Here is a 20,877-nt window from a genome sequence, read left to right as displayed (position 1 = left end):
ACTGGCCCATTCTATGTACTGGAAAACATACCTGGCCGAAGCCTCGCTTTGCCAATAAGCGGACAAAGAACTTAAAAGACCTACTTGTCCATACCCGCCCAACTGTACCTAAGATCAAACCCACTGATTTGAGAAGTCTAGAAATGTCACCTGTCACAGGTCACTATCCCTGTGGCTCCTGTCAAGTTTGCAAATTAACAACTATCACACAATCACTACAACTTACAGACTCCCTCACCTGGACACAAAAACAACACACAAATTGTAATTCGACCCACGTGATCTATATGATCCAGTGCCCATGTGAGAAGAAATATATCGGAATGACTTGTAGAAAAGTCAAGACCCGTATTGGGGAACACAAAAGCAACATCCGACTAAAAAAAGAACAACACAAAGCTCTGTTCCCATTTTGTTGATCTAAATCATGATTGTGAAGAAATGAGATGGACAGTCCTTGAGAAACTAACAGACAGACCTTGGAATGCCACACGAATCTTATTCGAAAAAGAGCAACGGTGGGTGGACCGTTTGAAAACCCATCTATTTGGGCTCAATGACAATATCCCCTGGTGCCATTTCTCATAAAATAAGGAATACCTATGCCTGATGATCCATTGATCTGTGATGCTTTGAATAGTACCCCATGTCAAATGATAAGTCTAACCTTTTTATTTTCTGGTAGGAGATCATTTATATCAAACAACAAAAAATTGCAACTTCTACTAAAATTCTAAAAATTCATTACATGCTAACAATCCTAATTGTTCTACACCATAATGAACTGTAGTTCAATATTCGACCTTACATTAATTTAAAGCCTGAACCTGCCAATAGCGCCAGTAGATGTATAGTCTGTTCTCTAGCTCCATAACTTTCCAACCTACAATTGTAACAGGAAACCGGCACCTAGCATCCGGGGGCAGAGACAGCACAAGTCCTGGGAACTTCCCATGCGCTGGTAAGAATGGCGGCCGGCTTCGGGTAAGCGCTCAACTTTACGGGGTAAGAACTCTACCTGAAGGCCCCCCCCTTTACTACTTTTTCGTTTCAGTCTGGGACCAGAGAGTCCCGTTGCCGCCTGACTGAAGCTGAATTCAGCTAGCATAATAGGTAAGATTACCGCTATTTGACTGTGTGCGCACTTCACTTTTTAAGATTATTATCCTTCTTGTGTCACTTTAAAATTAAACGCTGCACTAGCCACGCTGTTCTGCACGTATTGACTGCCATAGTCCCAAACTCCACATTGAGCTTAACATCCTTGTCAGTCCACTAATAAACGTCAGACCACTCGCAGCACCTAACTACAAACCCTCCAAAGAAGCCATAAGTACCACGTTTTTCCTCCGAGCACTATACCAGTTCTTCTTTATTTATTTTTTTACTTTTACTTACATAGAGCAATCCTCCACAAACGTTGAGAGATTACATGAATGCTATACATGCACCCATAAGACTTAATTCCTAATATAGATTTATTTCCTTTTTTCAGACAATTTCCGAAAAGGCGAAAATTCAGCATATATCATTACTACACAAATGGTGCAAGTAATTTTCATTATCTGTTTTTGTGTTATGTACTTGTCCTGACGAATGCTCCGTAGACCCGGCTGGGCGACATGGAGCAGAAACATGTTGACGCTATAGTTAAAAAGGTATAAAGAGATCCATTAACTCGACCTCCCATTATACCGCAACCATTTTTAATAGCAATACTTCACCTCTTTAATAAAACCTCCATTGGTGTAGCATATGCTTTTTATCCTTCTCTCTGGGTGCCCTACCTTCCCCTTCCCTTATCTCTGGACACTGCTACTAGCGCCAGAGGTTGCCTCGGGTTGAGGCTTGGCATATAGCACGTTGTTGGAACACTCGATGATAAATGCCATAACGCGTGTGAGGGGCGGAAGAAAGACATACACCGCACGATTAACACCGCGTTTATGAGAGTGTCCCATCTTAACCAATGGTTAAGTAGTAACAAGTGTCCATTCTTCTTCTGATTACAATGTGGTTATTTTCCTCCATTCGTGTAGAAAAAATCTCAACCTTCCCCCTACTGGTGTTGTGTGTTCCCTTGAGCCGTGTGAGCCTCCCCTTAGCTGTTGGTGCTCTCCCCCCTGAGGCTTTGGGTGGGTGAGCGCCTCCTTCACGGAGTCACTTTTGGGGGGGTTGATCACCACCTCTCAGTCTCTGGCACCGTCCGTTTCCTCTCCCTCGAAAGGACTGGCCCCTATTCTGGGAGTTCCAATTCTGCCTCTGTTGACCCTGGTGCCATTGGTTGTCACTCTGTTGACCATGGTGGTGCGACTGTTGCGAATGTGATTGCTGGTTTCCCCCCCTACCATTTGGTCTCCTTGTGGGGGTGCCTCTCTGCATCCCCCTGAATTGTAGGGCTCCCATCGATTTGGCTGTCTTATTGTCCTTCTTCAGCTGAGCCAGTTTGTCATCTACTGATGCCCCGAACAGCGTCTCCCCGTTGAAGGGGGTGTTCAGAATGTTATTTTGCACTTCTGCCTTGAAGCCGGATATTCTGAGCCAGGCTTGCCTTCTCTCAGTGATGCCTATGGCCATCAGCCTGCTAGATGTTTCTGCCCCATCTAGGGCTGTCTTCAGGCATGCGTTTGCTATGTCCTTTCCCCCCTCCACGAGGTGGGCTGCCCTCTGCCTGTACTCCTCAGGCATGTGTTTCAGCAACTGGCTCATCTCATCCCAGTGCTGATATTGGTGTCTATTCAGGAGTGCATTGGAGTTTGCCATCCTCCAATGCATAGCGGAATTTCTTTCAATTTTCCTTCCAGTGAGGTCCATCCTCCTGCTTTCCTTATCAGGTGGTGGCCCAGATGTGGTTGGCACGTTGGCCCTTCTGGCCGTTGCCGCGATTATGGAGTCAGCTGCCACTGTGCCATGGATATAAGGGAGGTCCTCGGAGGAGAACTTGTATTTCTTCTCCGTCCTCTGGGTCACTGACCTGCATGTGGCCGGTTCCTTGAAGGTTTCAGTCCCTTGGGCCGTGACGCTCTTCAGCATGGGCAGGAAGCTGCTTTTCGTCTGTGAGGGGAGCAAAGTCTCTAGCAGGAAGTCAGCCTTTGTCTGTTACTCCTCCAACTTCACATTGTAGACTGCTGCAGCCTTCTTAACCTCATAGTAAGCCCCAATGTCGTTTGGCGGCGAAGGCCTCGAAGGGTATGTCTCCACAGGTTCCTCTGGGTTATCGGCCTCGAGATCCTGCCATTCTTCCTCTAGCGACGCCGAGGATTCCGAGTAGTAGCTCTCGCGGAGGTAATCTCCTTCCGAGCGGTAGAAATTGCAAATGCTACTTACCAGTATGCATCTGTTCTTGGCATGTAGGGCTGCTGACATTCATATCTGTGCATAGACGGCCACCTAGTGTTGGGTCCAGATGATTGCACATTGTTGTCCTGGAAGAGTCTTCGAAGTATCACGAGATAGGTGGCTCCTCCCCTGGACTACAGTGCGCATGGGCATCGCCTCCATCCCCAGATTGTTTTTAGCCATTGGCAGAGATGGAGTGAAGAATGTGAGTGATGACCATGCTATGAGCATATGTGTTTGTATGAATAAATACTGCAGCTGCTACAGGCGCCGGGGAGGAGGGCGGGCGATATGAATGTCAGCAGCCCTACATGCCAAGAACAGATGCATACTGGTAAGTAGCATTTGCAGTTCGAGGCATGTGGGCTGCTGAATTCATATCTGTGCATAGAATACATAGCAGTCCCTCCATTAACGGCGGCCGCCCGTGCCAGCTGCAGCAGTCTGAAAAAGCGTTTTTAGAACAGCCTGACCAACAGCTGCCTGCTGTTTGGAATGCACGTCTACACAGTAGTGCTTAGTGAAAGTATGTGTGGTAGACCATGTGGCTGCTCTACAGATATCTTCTAAGGGAATGTTACCTAGGAAAGCCATAGAGGCCCCTAACTTCCTAGTGGAGTGGGCCCTCGGTGGGATAGTGAGAGTGCGCTTAGCTTTAGCGTAGCAGATCTGAATGCACTTTACTATCCATCTAGCAATCCCTGCTTTGGAGATAGCGTTTCCCTTGTGTTGTGTGACAAAAGCAACAAAAAGCTGTTTGGTTTTGCGGAAATCTTTAGTCCTGTCCACATAGTACATCAAGGCCCTTTTCACATCAAGGGTGTGGAGCATGCGCTCCGCCAGCGTCTCTGGGTTTTGGAAAAACACCGGCAATTCAATTGTTTGGTTTATGTGGAATTGTGAGACCACTTTGGGTAAGAATTTAGGGTTAGTGCGGAGCACCACCCTGTTAGCATGTACTTGGAAAAATGGTTCTTGGATGGTGAGTGCCTGCAACTCACTAACCCTCCGTAGCGATGTAATTGCTACTAAGAAAGCCACCTTCCAAGTCAGAAACTGAAGCTCACAAGAGTGCAGTGGCTCAAAAGGAGGACCCATCAGCCTTGTAAGAACCACGTTGAGGTTCCATTCCGGAGCTGGTGGAGTCCTTGGTGGAATGACCCTTTTGAGTCCTTCCAGAAAGGCCTTGATAGCAGGGACCTTAAAGAGTGACAGGTGCTGCCTATTCTGGAGGTATGCTGCCATAGCAGACAGGTGAATGCGGATGGAAGAGTACGCTAGATTACATCGATACAGGTGAAAAAGGTAACAGATGATGTTTTGAATGGAAGCATCTAGCGGGTCAATGTCATGGTTCACACAGTAGATGACAAACCTCTTCCATTTAGCCGCATAACAAGCTCTAGTAGTGGGCTTCCTTGCCTCCCGAATGATGTCCATGCAATCGGGAGGAAGATTGAGGTAGCCAAACTCTAGGACTTCAGGAGCCAGATCGCCAGGTTGAGCTGTTGCGAATCTGGGTGCTGAATGTCGCCATGGCTCTGCGTCAGAAGGCTGGGAGTGAGATGAAGCCTTTGATGCGGTACCACGGAGAGTTCCAGAAACGTGGTGTACCATGGTTGACGAGCCCACGTTGGAGCAACCAGGATGAGCGTCATCGAGTGTTGCCTGAGCATGCGTGCCACCAGCGGTATCAGAGGTGCTGGGGGAAAAGCGTACGCAAATCTGCCTGACCAGTTCATCCACATCGCATTGCCCTGTGATTGGGGGTGTGGGAACCTGGCGGCGAAGCTTTGGCATTTTGCGTTCTCCTTTGTGGCGAACAGGTCTATCTCTGGATGACCCCACATTTGGAAGTACGGTTGGAGTACCGATGGATGTATCTCCCACTCGTGCATCTGATGGCTGTGCCTGCTGAGGAGGTCTGCCATCTGATTGTCCTTGCCCGGGAGGTGCTCCGCCATGAGGAAGATGTTCCTCTGAATGGCCCACTTCCACATGCTCTGAGCCAGATGAGACAGCTGTGGAGAGTGTGTGCCTCCCTGTTTCTGGATGTAGTACATGGCCGTCATGTTGTCCGTCCGGATCAACACGACCTTGTTGCACAGATGTACTTTGAACGCCTTTAAGGCCATGAAGATTGCCATCAGTTCCAACACATTGATGTGCATCTTCCTCTGCTGTAGTGTCCATAGTCCCTGCACAGTGTAATGGAGTACATGCGCTCCCCATCCCTGGAGAGAGGCGTCCGTCGTCAGGATAATCTGTGGGACAGGCTCTTGGAATGGTCGGCCTTTGCAAAGGTTTTGTGGATTCCACCAATGCAGAGAGTTGTATGCCCGACCGCTCACCAACACTAGGTCTGTTAGTTGCCCATGAGCCTGAGTCCACTGACGTGCTAGGCACTCCTGAAGCGGACGCATATGTAGTCTCGCGTGCGGGACAATGGAGATGCAGGAGGCCATCATGCCTATCAACTGCATGAACACCTTCGCTGGAAGCGAGTGTTGGGGTCTGAACCGTTGGATCAGCGCCTGGATACTGGCGATTCTCACTGAATTTGGCTGCGCAGTGGCCGCCAGAGTGTTGATTGTTGCGCCCAGATACTGTCGCACGTGGGCGGGCTGGAGATGGGACTTGGGGTAGGTCAGTGAGAAACCCAGATCGTGCAGGAGATGAATGGTGCGTGACACATGGTCTGCGCACTGTTGTTCCGTCCTTGCCTGAATGAGCCAGTCGTCCAGGTAAGGATAGACGTGGACGTTTTGGCGACAGAGATGCGCCGCCACAGTCGCTAGGCACTTCGTAAATACCCTTGGTGCCGTGGTGACCCCGAACGGCAGGACCTTGAACTGGTAATGCTGGTCTAAGATCGTGAATCTGAGGTACTTCCTGTGGGAAGGATGTAGGGGGATATGAAAATAGGCATCTTTCAGATCCAGTGTAGCCAGAAAATCCCCCTGCTGAAGCAGGGGAAGCACTTGCTGCAACGTGAGCATATGGAAGTGCTCCGAGAGTATGTACCAGTTTAGGGGCCTGAGGTCCAGGATAGGCCTGAGGGATCCGTCCTTCTTGGGAATCAGGAAATAGAGGGAGTAAACCCCTGTTCCCCGCTCTCGCAATGGAACGAGCTCTATTGCCCCTTTTTGCAGCATAACTAGAACTTCCTGCTGCAACAAGGTCAAATGCTCGCCTGACATAGGACGGCTTCTTGGGGGTATGTCTGGTGGAATGGAAGTAAGCTCTAGACAGTACCCGTACTGGATAAGGGACCTCACCCACCTGTCCGTGGTGATGTTCTTCCACGCCGGCAGGAACTGCTGAAGTCTCCCCCCAACCGGTGTTGCATGGTCGGGGGGCAGTGACAAGACGTCACTGCTTGTTGGTGGTGGTGGACCTGGAGCCATTGTTTCCACGTCCCCTGCCTTTGATATTATTGCCTCTGTAACCACCTCTACCCTTGTTGTTATACGAGGGCTGGGTGTTACCCTTGTAGTATTGTGTGGACTGGGATGCCTGTCCCCGGGAGGTGCCTTTTGAATTTGAACGGCGAAAGGAACCACCCCGAAACTGCTGACTCTGTAAAGCCCCCATTGACTTTGCAGTTTCGGTATCCTTTTTCATTTTTTCCAGGGAGGCATCCACCTCAGGGCCAAACAGGTGGTCAGGATTCACTGTTTGACTCAAGATGTCGGGCTTGAATCCCGAAATTCTAAGCCAGGCATGACGTCTCAGTAACACACTTGTATTGATGGCTCTGGAGGCTGTATCCGCCACGTCTAGAGCACATTTGATGGATGCATTTGTAATGAGTTTACCCTCCTGAATGAGCATCTCTCCTGCCTCCTTGTATTGGTCAGGCAAGTGTTGCAGAATGGCCTCTAATGTGTCATAATGGGCCCTATCATAACGTGCAAGCAGGGCTTGGGTGTTAGATATTCTCCAGATGTTAGCTGCCTGCGCAGCAATGCGTTTGCCCGAGGCCTCAAAGATCTTGGACTCTTTGTCTGGGGGAGGAGCGTCACCAGTAGTCTGAGAATTCGCCCTCTTCCGAGCGTTGGAAACAACCAAGGAGTCCAATGGCAAGTGTCCCTTGATATAAGTGGGATCCGTGGGCGCTGGCTTATATTTCCTGTCGATGCGAGGGTTGACCACCCGCGCCCGGGTGGGCTCTTTGAAAACCTCCGGTGCATGTTTCAGCACCCCTTTAAGCATAGGTAGCGTTTTGACCTGCTTTTCGGCTACCGAGAAGGTGTTGAATAAGAAGTCCGCATCCACGGGGTCCGAGTGCAGCTCGACATCGTGGTTCGCCGCAGCTCTCTATTAAAGCATTGAAGGCCGCCGAGTCCTCTGTCGGGGACGTCTTGGCGGCGAAAAGTTGAGTGTCCTGACCCGATTGCGGGTCTTCTGTGTCGCCTCCTGCGGCCCAAGGCACATGCTCCTCCTCCGGATCCGAGTACGCAGGATAGTTGTACTCGGCATCTTCCTTGTCCGCATCGGCCGCGGGGGAATGCGTCGGCGAGTGTTCCAAGGCCTGTGGGGACACAGGTTCCATCAGAGCCGAAGAGTCCGCAGAGTACTTTTTGTTCTTGAGCGGGATCTTAAAAGGTTCCAACGCCGGCTCCGACGTGATCTTTCGTTTGAGGAGTGACAGTTTCCCGGTGTTGGCGTCGATGATGACCTCACGACGTTCTTCTACCGCAAGCGGTTGGAGCCGAAGCTTCGACACCACCAAGGCAGCTTTCGGCGTTAACACCTCCCCTGAATGTCCGCCCTGTTTCGGCGCGAAGGCCTTCGGCGCAGACTTGGGTGGAAGGGTGAAACGAACAGGCGTCTGCTCTTTAGTAGGCTTAGGCGTGAGCGTAGGCACTACAGTGTCCTGAGCGGGAACCACCGTGGGCTTTCGGATCCGCTGTAAGGATTCCCCCACTTTCTTCGTAAAGGTTGTCGAGGGTTGCACCTGCTCGAGCGACCCCTCATCTTCGAGAGCCTGATCGCCGGTAGGCTTCTTCTTCGGGGCCGACGCCCCATGCCTAGGCGCGTCGTCGCCCTGACGCTTCTTCGAAACCGTCTTCGGGTCCCCGACCCCTTTCGGCGCCGACGCGGTCGCGTCGGAGGCCTTCGCCTTCGGCGCCGACCCCGAGGGCTTCGGGTCGGCCATTTTGGCGTGGCTCTTCAAGTCGGCCATTTTAGTTTTCTTGGAAGTTGACGCCTCCAGAACCTTCTTCACCAACGCAACTTTCAGTTTCGGTTTCGCATCCGAGGGTGCGTGACCAGTTGGCTTCACTTTCGTTTTCTTCAACATAAGTGATGGCTTAGAAATGTCCGTGACCGGGCCCGGAGGCGGGGACGTAGGACTCCTAGGTAGATCTTGGGTAAGGCCCGAAGGCGATCCCTCGACCTGGGCCGTATGAAGGGGAATAACCCCTGAGTCTGATTGGGGATGCTCCTCCTCTGAGCTATCTCCCATCGTGGCACAAGCCTGATCGTCGTCCCCTACCTCGTCGGAGACTTCGTCAAAGTCCGCCTCACCCGCGTCGTAGTTTTCCTCCTCGGACGCGGGGCCAGAGTCCGACTCTCGCACGTCGTCTTCTCCCTCGACAGATTCCTGGAAAATGTCATCTGGTGGGGGCGCCGAAGCCGATAATTGAGCCTGGAGCCGATTGGCCCGGCGAATCTTTAAAGTCTTCTTGCTTCGGAACTTCGAACACGCCATGCAGGTGTCTTCGCGGTGATCCGGCGACAAGCAGGTATTGCACACAGGGTGCACGTCGAGGTGTGAATATTTGGAGTGACACAGCGGACACTTTTTGAATGGAGTCCGCTCCATAGCAAAGGGTGTAGTGTAGGCCCGTCCGCGCCGAAGGCACGTGGAAGGGCAGCAAGAGATAGGAGCTGAGAGTCAGAAAGAAACCCGTACGCAACTATACCGACGCCCAGCCTAAAGACCTTTTGGTCTCGAGTAGAAGTTGAACAACTATCGGTTCCGACAGAGGGAACCGAAACACATCCGAACCCAATGGCTGAAAAAAACAATCTGGGGATGGAGGCGATGCCCATGCGCACTGTAGTCCAGGGGAGGAGCCACCTATCTCGTGATACTTCGAAGACTCTTCCAGGACAACAATGTGCAATCATCCGGACCCAACACTAGGTGGCGGTCTATGCACAGATATGAATTCAGCAGCCCACATGCCTCGAACCCTCCTCTTCACCCTCATCTGTGGCGTTTGGAGTTTTCGGCGGCTCCTCGGCTTCGAAGTCCTCCTGCACCTCTACCTCTTCGGCGGTCGCAGCGGTCTTCGAGGGAGTCGAGTAGGTCTTCGAGGGAATCGTATAGTTCTTCATGGTTTCCTCGAAGGCTCTCTTCCTCTGGAGCATACTCTCCATTTCGGCCTCGAGCCTTCTTCTCTTTTTCTCCATCTCTGCCGCTTGCTCGGCGTCGAGCTTTTCGGCAGGTCTCTTCGACGGTACCTTCGACGTCGAGGCCGTTCCGAGCGTCTTCTCGCTCGAGGGTCCCTTCTCGAGGGCCTGCTTCGACGACCTTTGCTTTTCGCTGGTCTTTGCTATCTGGGAGTCCTTTTCGAAGGATCCGCTGGGCCTTTCGGAGGATGCGGCTTCGGACGTCGAAACGTTCGTCGCCGGCGCTCCTTTCGAGGACTTAGCCTCTGCTTTTCGGGGTTCTCCCTCAGGCTCTCGGCCCTGTCTGGGTTTTTGGGGTCGTAGACTCTCCTACCTTTTTTGAAGTTCTCACATCGGTCTCTACGACCGTGAAGTCATCTGGTCCCTCGGCGATATTCTCCTCTTCGTCGGAGGAGGCACCCAGCTGGTAGAGGCTCGGCGTGGTCCCTTTCCCTTGCATCGTGTGGTGGGCCACCCTCTGTCTCTCTCGAACTCTGAGTCTTCGGCGGGAAGATTGAACAGGCGTTGCAATCCTCGCTGGAGTGGTCGATCGGCAGGCAGAGGTTGCAGACCGGATGCTGGTCCTTCTGCGCGTACTTGTGGTGGCAATTACGGCAGAACTTGAATGGGGTGTTGTCCATGTGCTCGCTCAGGGGACCCCCTGCGCGTGCTTTCTCCTTGGCCGTCGAGTATCACGAGGTTTTCTCTTCTTTCTTCGTTCTGGCTCTAGGAGGTCTTCTTCTCAGACTTCCCTCGGTCCTTTTTCCTCAAAAACTTGGTGTATTTCCTTCTTTTCTCCTGAAACTTCTCCGGAGCTTCATGCGACGATCCAGACCCAACGGCGGAAAAAAGAATCTGAAGATGGCGCCGAAGGGTGGGAGCTTCCGCAGGAAGCGTGCCGACGTCACGAAGGTGCACCAAATGGTGGGGCGTCGACGCCCACCTGGGCTACAAAAAAAAAAAGAAAGAGAAAAAAGACTACGAATCCGGACCCAACCACCAGATCGCGGAATAATGCACAGCATAGTGAATCCAGAAAGATTAACGCTGCAAAACTTAATATTTTACATACAAACTGTGAGAAGGTGGCCTGATATGCAGTGGTCACTATTCTAGTGCCCACTATGTATCAGTCCAGCAACCCTTATTGATGATTGGTTGTAAGTCAACCTTATAGACCAGCTATCCTAGTAGCATGGATACGAGCAGTCTAAGGCTAAAGACTCGAGAGGGCGTGTTAAGCCAGCTGTTTACCACACATATACCCCTTGAACACCAAGTGAAAGGACACCACACAAGTGTTATGAAAATAAACAGTTATTTATTTAAGAATCACAACAGCCCTGTACTCTTTATGAGGACAGGGTACTAAGCACAAACCAAAACTCTTACAAAAATACTTAAGTTAGCACAGTATATACAAATGCCCGAGGGGCACGGAAAACCATATACTCTGAAAGTGGAATGTGAAATTCCTAGCAGGTGAGTACAGTACTAATAGCTTTTGGAATCGCTAGGACTTGACTAGGGAATCGTTAGATTACGACTAGGAGGCCTAGGGGACTCGGGTGCAGTGTGTGCACTCTCACGCGAGATGCGGACAAAAGTCTATGGTAGCTAGGAAATAGAAAGTTAGTGTTCTCGGGCGAACCCGACCTGGTAGGGAGAAAACGAAGATAGATTCTGACCCTTGGATAATGAGGCTATGCTGGGGCACCGAAATGCCGAAGTTACCTAGCCCAGGGGCTGCAGCTGCATAGGTCTGAAAAGACGTCGGGAATCCTCGTAGACGGACCAGGAGCCGGAAGAAAAGATGCTGGCCGGTGACCAGTGAAGAAAGTTCAGTTGGATCCAAGCCTGGATCTCGAAGATAGATGACACCTGAAAGCAGAGGGGACCAAGTTCGAGACTACTAGCCAGTAGTCAGTGGGCACCAGGAGGGCACCGGATGGTAGCCACCTCGACAAGGTGAGTGGGTGACGCTGTAGCTCGAAGATCTCACGGACCAGGAGGCGTTGTCGGCGACCAGGATGGAGGATCGAGCTGTCCCACGAAGATAGAAGTTGTCGGCGTCGCTGGACCCAGGATTGGGCAACAAAGCCTTGGCAAATTCAAGCCCACGCGGTGGACCTAAAATGGCGTCTGGAGTGGACCAGGAGGGTCCGGGGTGCCTCTCTCGAAGAAGGAAGCAAGGGCCAGCCTGGAGCAACCAGACCAGCAGCAGAGATGTCGTCGGGCGTCGTTCAAAAGGCCACAAGCCAGCCGGCTAGTAGCCAAACAACGCGGTGCACAGCAAACAGCAGAAGGGCCCCACGCAGATCGTGGAGATGCAGGGAGGCTGACCTTGGGTGCTGGAGCTGCGCAGGGTCGGGGCTTCTCGGACCCCAAAGCACTCACCAGTGGAGGACACGGTGGGCTTGCAGTAAAGATGTCGCGCAGTCTTGGCGATCGTCGGTCCCTCGAGGTCTCGTCGCACTCACGGTTCTCAGCTTTGCTGTAGAGGTGAGTAGAGGTCAGAGGTGCCAGGGAAGCCGGGTCTCGTCGAGCTGGGTCGTCGGATTCGTGAAGAAGGACTTGCAGCAGACCGCAGTGTTTCTTAGGATGGTGCCCGCTTGATGCAGGGTGACTACTCCTTAGCCACAAGGGAGAATCTTGAAGAAGAAATCGTGAAGTCCTTTCGAAGAAAGTGGTATCTTGATTCCAAAGATGATCTAGTTTGAACAGGGGGCCCGCTCCTATCTTTATACTAAAAAAAGGGGCTGACCCGGTGACTAGGTCCTGCCTATGGGTGGGACCAGGAGGGGGGTGGTTACACCCCTCTCCTCTGCCGGACTTCCCCAGGCCAGGGGCTTGTGTGCCCCTGGAACTGGTTCTGACTGGCCTATGCGTAGTGAGCACCGGGGTGCCACTCAGCAGTCACCGTCCTGAAAAGCCCTGCCTACCCAGGATACACAAAACCATGTCTGGGACGGTGCTAGCACCGCCCCGGACAGGGAACCCTTTGTCCAGACCTCCCTCGCTGGAAGGACTCCCAGCAGCAGGAGGTCAGACTCGTGTCTGTGGTGGCAGCATCCATTTTGTGGAGCTGAGGCTTCAGTTAACTTTAACCGGGGTTCACAGTTACATACATGTCGTGTCCCTCTAGAAGGGTGGAATGCTAACCCCGTCGCCAGAATTGGCGAGGGGTTAGTATTCCAATTCGTATGACACCTTACTCGACATGTTTTGATAAAGCAATACCAAAGATAGCATTTAACCGCGAGGATTATAATGCACTTAAGAGTATATGGTATGCGATATCATGGAACAGCTATTAGGACTTGGTTCCGCAAGCTGCAGACAGGCTCAGCTCATGCCAGAGCACCATCTCACACGATTCCAAGCACTCTGCCTTCAGGATTGTTAAGGCCTGCCATAGGAGTGACTGATAGGGATCTGTGTGTCCATTTTAGGGTTAGGTATAGGTATACTACACCTACAGCAAAGGGTGATTACACGACTTTGCCCCAGCTGTCATGCAGCCAGTTGTGTCAAATGTAGGAGGCCAGCCAGGGGTGGCATAATACATGCTGCAGCCCCTGGCAGCCCTGGGTACACCTATGCCCTGAGTTACAGGGTCTGATAAGGTGGCCCAGTACCAATTGGTAGATGCACCTAGGGTACATGAGGTAATTTAGAAAGAGAACAGCCAGGCTGTGGGTCTGATTGGCAGGCCCACAGCCAGAGAAAGTCGTAAACCAGTTAAACAAAAGCAAAAAATCTGGGTGATCATAGGATTGCAGACCCTACTCTCCTACACAAACAAGTTCAGTCTTTGAGTGGGTGACATCATTTGCTGTATGAGTGTGTACGATAACTGCTTAACACCACCTCTGATAGAGCCTTACTGCTCGACCACACTACCACAAATGGAGAGTAAGGTGTTATCTACTTTTACCTCTGCCTACCTTTGGGGTTCCACTGGACTCTGTGCAGACTATACCTCATTTTGGTATAGTTATACAGAGCCAGCTTACTACATCGTCCATGAAGTAGGGACCGGAGACAGCCTCAGAGCGACCACGCTCCGAGTCCGTCAGCCCACCGAAGGGGAGAAGGTGAAGAGTGCTGGTGCTTCTTCGCCTTCTTCTTGGACTTACCCAAAGACCTCGAAGACAGAGTGCGACGAGGTGTGGGGGCTCCTAGAGCAGCCTCGAGGCCTTCCTCTCAAACGAAACCGACGCAGAGCCGACCGGTGGGCCTCCAATAACTTTCTGGACCGCTGCTGCAAAGACTTTGGATTCATGGCCTGGCAGTTGGAGCACGACTTTGTGTTGTGGTCGTGCTCCAGACACCAAGGACACATGAGGTGCAGATCATTCACAGACATCAGCTTATGACGGGAGTCACATGGCTTGAACCTTGTCAGGCGATGGGACATGCCTCGCGCACATGGAGTCGAAGAATCGGGAAAAAAAGTTGACAAAACGTCCAAAAAGGTTAGTCAAAAAATGACTACTGGGTACTTCTCTCCGGATCTGCGCTAGGCTGGCGGGGGAAAAAAAAAGAATGGACATCAGCACGCAGGGGCGGCGTCTAAATAGGCACTGTGATGTCATACCGGCGACCGAAGCGCAGATGTCTGATGCGGAGTCGACCGATGCCACCTAGCGACATGCAGGGATATTGCCAAGAAAAAATTCTCTGGATCCCGTCTGATGCCTGGGGGTAATTCTAAGGCAATAAATTACCAAGTGTCTTTCAGATTAACATATTCCTTATGCACAACACATTAATTACACATCAATGTTCAAGGTAGGATTATGGTAAAGGAACTGGCTATTAGGCAATGAAGGGACTGAGGTAGGTAGTATCAACCTAAATCAGAAAGAGGATACCCTTTTAGAATGTAGTCTTTAATTTCAGGACATATAACTCAGGACACATAGCTTTCTTTTGGTTTATTCTGTATCAGTCTGTGCCACACCAAGATAGTCAAACTTGGAGAAAGTGCAGTACAATCATTTGTCATTCCCTTAAAATCACTCTTTAAAAAGCTCTGACAAAAGTACTCTTGTTATAATATTTAACACTTAAATTGCACTCAGAGGACAGGAGGTAAACATTAAACAGAAGACACTTTCTACTATTCTAAAGTCAAGCTTTACCTTGCTGGAATCGCGGTGGGCCAGGGGGTACTTCTTGGTTTGGGTCGACAGGGGGCTCTGGGGTTAAAGTATCAAACTGCTCCCGGCTGATCATGTTAACTTTCTTGAAATTCTCAACTTCTTGCTAAATGATGAAAAAAAAATACTTCAGTACATGGAAAAAACTGACTTGATTGGTGAAACATCTTTAAAAGAACTTGTTAGTTAGAGTAAAAGACCAATTGCTGCACATACAAAGTAACTGTTAGAGTAAGGAGATTCAAGATATGGGGGGTTCTGGCACAAGAGGGGCTGGAGCAGAATAAAACCAGGAGAAGAAAATGTTTAACACAGCAATTACGGTTTTATTTACATCAGTAACTATGCTATAGGCATCTGTATTATGGGACCTTTTGTGATAACATTTAAAATGCAAAAATATTCAAACTATGAAAATCAAACAATGCTGTAGACAAGGTAGCAACCTAGAGTGTGCCAATCATCCCAAAGAAAACAGACACTAAACTGTAGAATACCTGATAAAGCAAAAATCTTGACACCCAAAACCATCCAGTCAGTTGCCCTTTGAATCTACTAACCAGGTCAAATGATAACCAGAAACATCCAGAAGTTGTGCTCTTTAACACCTTAGCAGCTATGGAACGTCCAGCTCCAGTGCTGAACGTTCCATTGCGCAGGTGCAGTTGGAACGTCCAACGGCAGCACTCCCGAGGTAGTGGTGCCGTCAGCCGTTGGACTGGCGCAGCACTTATGAGGCTAAATGTACTATCCACAAAGGACAAATAATGTTATGTTAAATGAGACTTATAAAGCACACAGCTACTCAAGAGTGTCCCAGGTCTAACAGGGCAGTAAGGGCAAAGGTAAGAGTGAGCAGGGCTCTACTGGACAAAGAGACCGGTTTTAAGCATTTTCTTGAACAGTCCCTCATCCTTAGTGAGCTGGAGTTCTAAAGAAAGATTGTTTCAGCCTGCTAGCCCCAAGAAAGAGAAAAACAGTTTGCCGAATTTAGCAAGGTAGGCGCTTAGAATCGTTGCAAAGTGATTGTTGGAGTAGTGCAGCTTTCTCAAAGGGTCGTAGAAAGAAATCCTAGCAGACAAATAGTAAGGTCCAGAGTGGCATAGCGCTCTGTGCACCAGGAGAGAAGTCTTAAATAGAATATGCTTGTGTACCGGAAGTCAGTGCAAATAAGGAGAAATATGCTCCTCTCTAGAAAGAGAACGTGAGAATCTGGTGGCAGCTCTTTGTACTATTTGAAGTTTCCTTGAAGGAGATTGTGGAAAACCTTCATATAAGGCATTGGTGTAGTCCAGCCTGGACATGACCAATGCCAAGACACTAGTAATCCTTATTGGGACCGACAGGAAGAGCAGGAATTTCTTGGCCAAGCATAGTATGCTGAAAATGTGACTACCACATTGTCCAATTTCACACACAAGTTATTAACTGTTTACACTTGATTATTGGGTGGAGGTGCCTCATCTAGCCAGCACAGTTCCAATTTGAAGTCAAAATTATGCCCCACACTGAGAACCTCGGTCTCTGTATTGCACTTTATTTAGAGGAAGCTCATCCAATGGAAACAGCATCTTGTTTAACAGGCACCCCCTTGTCAAAGGAGAAAACATTCTGGGTATCATCTGTGTAAAATATTATTTTGGTCCTCAACCAATTCAGCGAGAAGGGTCTTCAAATATTAAATAATGTGGGGTTAAGAGACGACCCCTGAGGGACCCTGACCGAGACATTAAGGCTACCAGAAGAATAAGGGGGTAGCCAAACCTCTTGCCTTTTGTCCTCTAGGAAGGATTTCAGCCACTTCCAAACCGTGCCTCTGAGGCTCATCTCCTCAAGTCAGTCAAGCAGCCTGGCATGACTCGGACTGCCCTACCGCCAGCATCAATGGTGCTTTTAATCAGTTCATAATGACAACTAGTACCATCAGGAAATCTGTGACCTGGGCCCCCAGAAATATACAAGCTCAATCCAAAAGCTTCCTCAATGGCAGTTCCAGCCAAAGAGGTCAACCAAACACCATCAACTAGAAAGCATCCATACAATTTGAAAAGACATTAGATTTAAAGCAATCCTGACAAAAATGGACAGAACCAAATGAACTATATTGTGTAAGTAGCTAACAAAAACAGCATTTATTCAGATTGCAGATGTCCCTGAGAAAACAAACCTATCAGACCAACTGGGTTTTTCCTCCTGGAAGAAGCACTGAAGTTATATTAATTGTAATCTGGGATGAAATTCGATAGAGCGGCTGCACTCTGCTTACTTCCATTTTAGGAGATTTTGATATAGTGAACAAACTAAGTCTACTTCAAAGACTAAACAGTTCTGCAATATACGGCACCACCGTGAAACAGGACGACAACAACTGACTTGGCCCCAGCCCTACCAGCCTGTCGATCCTGGAACCTGCTCCTGCCTAAATCCAGGTAACTTCTGCGGACAGCAACCTTGGGACACCCAGAGGACCTGCCTGCCTTGACCCTCTTAAAGACTGGGACTCCCATCAGCAGAGGCTCTGCTGCAACAACCCCCCCTGGTGCCAGTCAGGAAGCTCCAGACCAGCCCACTCTGCACCCGCCAAGCCCGGCCCTTGCCCGAGTGATCCAAGACCACAAGGACATCCCCCGGCGACTGGGACCCGAAGTCCAGTGCCCAAAGACCCTCCTCGACAAACCAGACTACGCCTGCAGACTCAGAACCAGGGCCCCCCCAACCGTGACCAGCTGAGGATAAGCTTTTTCGACACCCAAAGACACCCCTGCACCCGGCGCCCAACAGCCCCTTGTGCCTCCGTTTGGGGTACCTACCTGTGCTCCAAGATCCCAACTTACCTCTCGACGTGCTGATCGCCCCTGGAGAGTCTCCACCCCCGAGCCTGCAGCCTTTGTTCCCTTTTGACCTTTTCAATTGGATAACATTGAGCGCCAGACTGCTCAAAAGCACCCTACACCCAGCCGGCCAACTACCGCTGGCCGTGCCACCTTTGTCCTATCCTGCTTCCCCCTTTGCCCTGAACAAGTGACCAGGAGCCCAGCTCCCACAGCCGCGTGGCCTGCTAGCCAGCAGCCACCAACCGGAGGCCCCCGTCCCCCATTGGATATCATTGGTCCTAACCACCTCTGCCCCCGGCCGCCCCTGCACCGCTGAGGGTGAACCAACTGTACCTACCTGACCCTGGGGGACCCCTGAGTCTATACCCAGAACCACAACTTCACCAGTCGAGTACTCACCAGGAAACCGGTAACTCACTTACCTGCCACTGAATAACATTGACTGGTTTGACTCGAAAGATCTAAGTGCCTACTTTTTAAAACTTGAAATTTTCATATAAAATCTGAATTCCGAAATACTCACCTGTGATCAGGAAAGGAGCCAGTACTGTACCTTGTAGCCCAGTGCTGAACCACAAAAGTAATCCCTAGCGGGTTTACTAGTAACTTGTATTTTCTCCATAGGAATCCATTGTCTGCTTTTCTATGATATTTCTTCTGTCTACTTTTGAAAACTAGAAATATTCTTTAAAAATCATACAAAATACTGAAACGTAATTACTTACCTGTTTTGAGTTGAGACCACAGTGCTGGCCCCAGGAGACCAGTACTGGATTACAAAAGTAACGAGTTCATACTTTACCTGCAACCTGAATTTTCTCCCATTGGATAACATTGCCACATTTCTGTTGAAAATTTTTTAAGTGTGAACTTTGAAAATAGCTTTTTATTCCTGAAAAATCACAATACCCAAAACGTTTTTGCTAAACTGTTTCCAGCTTAGACCCCAGGACTGAACTTAGGAGCCAGTCCTGGAATTACCAAAGTAATCTACAAAGTAATCACGTGTGTTTATATAAGGGAATCCATTGAGCTCAATGCTAAATTATGTATAGAATTTTGTTGCTTACTGCAACCCCTGTATCTATTGTCTTTACAAAGTTTATTGCCTTTCTGCAAAGTACTCATCTGAGACCTTTCATATTGAGAACAGTATATTTTTGATGCCTGTTGGTTGTAAAAATAAAACAACGATCTCTTTTGATATAAAAACAATTAGCCTGGAGCTCAGTCTGAGTGTGTGAAACCTTTTGCTGACTGAGTGTGTACAAGAAATGCTTTAGACTGTCCTCTGGTACTGCCTTACTGCTCGACCAAACTACCACTTTAGAGAGTAAGGTCACACCTGACCATACCCAACTGAAAGCACCTGTACACTTTAGAAAAGGCATTCCTCAGGGAGGTGTAACCTAGCCCCCCCGAAAGCCCCACCTCGAACCTACGCCCCTGTTTTTCACCTGCTAACCTTAGTTCACTGGATAACTTCAGCGGTATAATCACAGCAATTATGGCATATGAAATGGTTTCAAAGTAGGCAGTATACAAAAGTGTGTATTCAAATTCAACGAGCAAGTGTGATGCTCATTTTACTTGCAACTGTTTCAAGAAGCCAGTCAATAAGGGCATCACTGCTTCAATTTATGGCATTTAAACGGCATGTATAGACGCAAAGGCAAAGAAATGACATACAGCCTTTGTAATCCTCCTGAACACAAAACGCCCCAAAAGTCAGAAGGCTATATGCTAAGCAAGCAGGTTTAGGTCAAGATGTGGTCAAACTAATTTTTTTCCGAGGTAAAAAAGCGGCAACCTGTTTGTCAAGACGCTACCAACCTAATATTTTCAGAGGTATGAAAGCGTGGGGTACTTCCGACACGTTTTATCTACTCAATAGCACCGAGGAAATGGTTTTGGCCTGCAAAAGCAGTGTAATTTATGTCAAAAACACCGGATGTGGTTGATCGGGACACGTGTATACATCGATCCCGGAAAAGGTGTCGCCCAATGTTTCTAGCGCATTTTACACATCATACGCTCTCTCCCTGAATCACAGACAATGAGGACAATTAAACAGCCGTGCATTAGTGAAAAAAGAGGACATGTGATTACACACAGGAAAGAAAAGGGGAGAAGAAAAACAAATGTAGCCTTTGGTTTCAGGATCAGCATACTGAAGTGCACATTCAATGCGGGGTGAGACACCGTAACAACCGAATTGGTTTAAAGTTCCTCCGCATGGCACTCGAAAAACACTAATTAGCTAATCAAATGTCCGTGTCGTCACATTTTGCAGCAAACATTTATATACAAGCATTGGCAAAGCCACTAGTTCTTGCCAATGAGAATTATAGGCTTTAGTAACGATTTGAAGTTGTTAGCAGCGCTGCTGAGCAGCCCAGTTAAATTAATAAACAAGCACTTGCAATAGTTCTCGCATTTGCGAGAGTTTATTCTATTGGCATGGTCAATGAAAATACCTTTTAACTATTTTGATAATTAACACATAAATAAAAGGCATTGTCATTTAGAATGCCAATAGATCAAACGCTTGTAAAAGCAAGACCTATAGCATTTCAAAGAATCGACCGCCATTGTGGCTTCTTGGAAAGTGAAAGCGTGCACGGCACACTAAATGTTGCAGGAAAGCATGTTGAGCATGCAGTAGTGGGAAATCATTAAACAAAATAGTGCTTACGTACGAAATAAGACATACCGTTTAATAACTGAAGTAAAAGGGCCAGTTCCTCATGGTAGGTTACAAATGAAGACAAGGCAGTACTAAAGAGAGACTAACGCACAAGTTACTTACCTTCGGTAACGATATATCTGTAAGAAACATTAGTTAGTATTAGATTCCTTACCTTAGAATATCCCCAGGCGTCAGACTGGATCCGGAAAATTTTGAAAAGCAGTACCCCTGCGCGTCCGTAGGCGTCGTCTGCGGATCCATGTCAGTCGTCGGCGCCGGGATGGCGGAGTACTTAGACACCGTCCTCGCGCGCTGACGTCTGTTCTTATACATAGCTTTTCCGTGCCAGAAACGCAGAGCCATGATGAAAACCAACACTGGTGCCATGAAACTAGGGCCCTGAAAGGGGATGACCTTAACCCTAGATATCGGTTCGCAGAACGGGGAG

The 20,877-nt window shown here is 49.2% G+C and overlaps 1 protein-coding gene across 2 annotated transcripts in view; it reads right to left on the bottom strand.

Moving 5' to 3' along the window:
• Nucleotides 1-20,877, bottom strand: part of LOC147659395 (la-related protein 1-like) — a 784,977-nt gene that overhangs the window by 275,036 nt on the left and 489,064 nt on the right. For both annotated transcript variants that reach the window (XM_086951772.1, XM_086951771.1), the window contains exon 12: nucleotides 14,889-15,012. In XM_086951772.1, coding sequence (XP_086807898.1) covers nucleotides 14,889-15,012 — 124 coding nt within the window. The remainder of the gene's footprint in view (nucleotides 1-14,888; nucleotides 15,013-20,877) is intronic.

Source organism: Lissotriton vulgaris, unplaced genomic scaffold (genome assembly GCF_964263255.1).
Source record: "Lissotriton vulgaris unplaced genomic scaffold, aLisVul1.2 SCAFFOLD_866, whole genome shotgun sequence".
In the NCBI taxonomy this organism is placed as follows: domain Eukaryota; kingdom Metazoa; phylum Chordata; class Amphibia; order Caudata; family Salamandridae; genus Lissotriton; species Lissotriton vulgaris.
The sequence above is the reverse complement of the archived record's forward strand: the minus strand, read 5'-3'. Positions and strand labels throughout refer to the sequence as shown.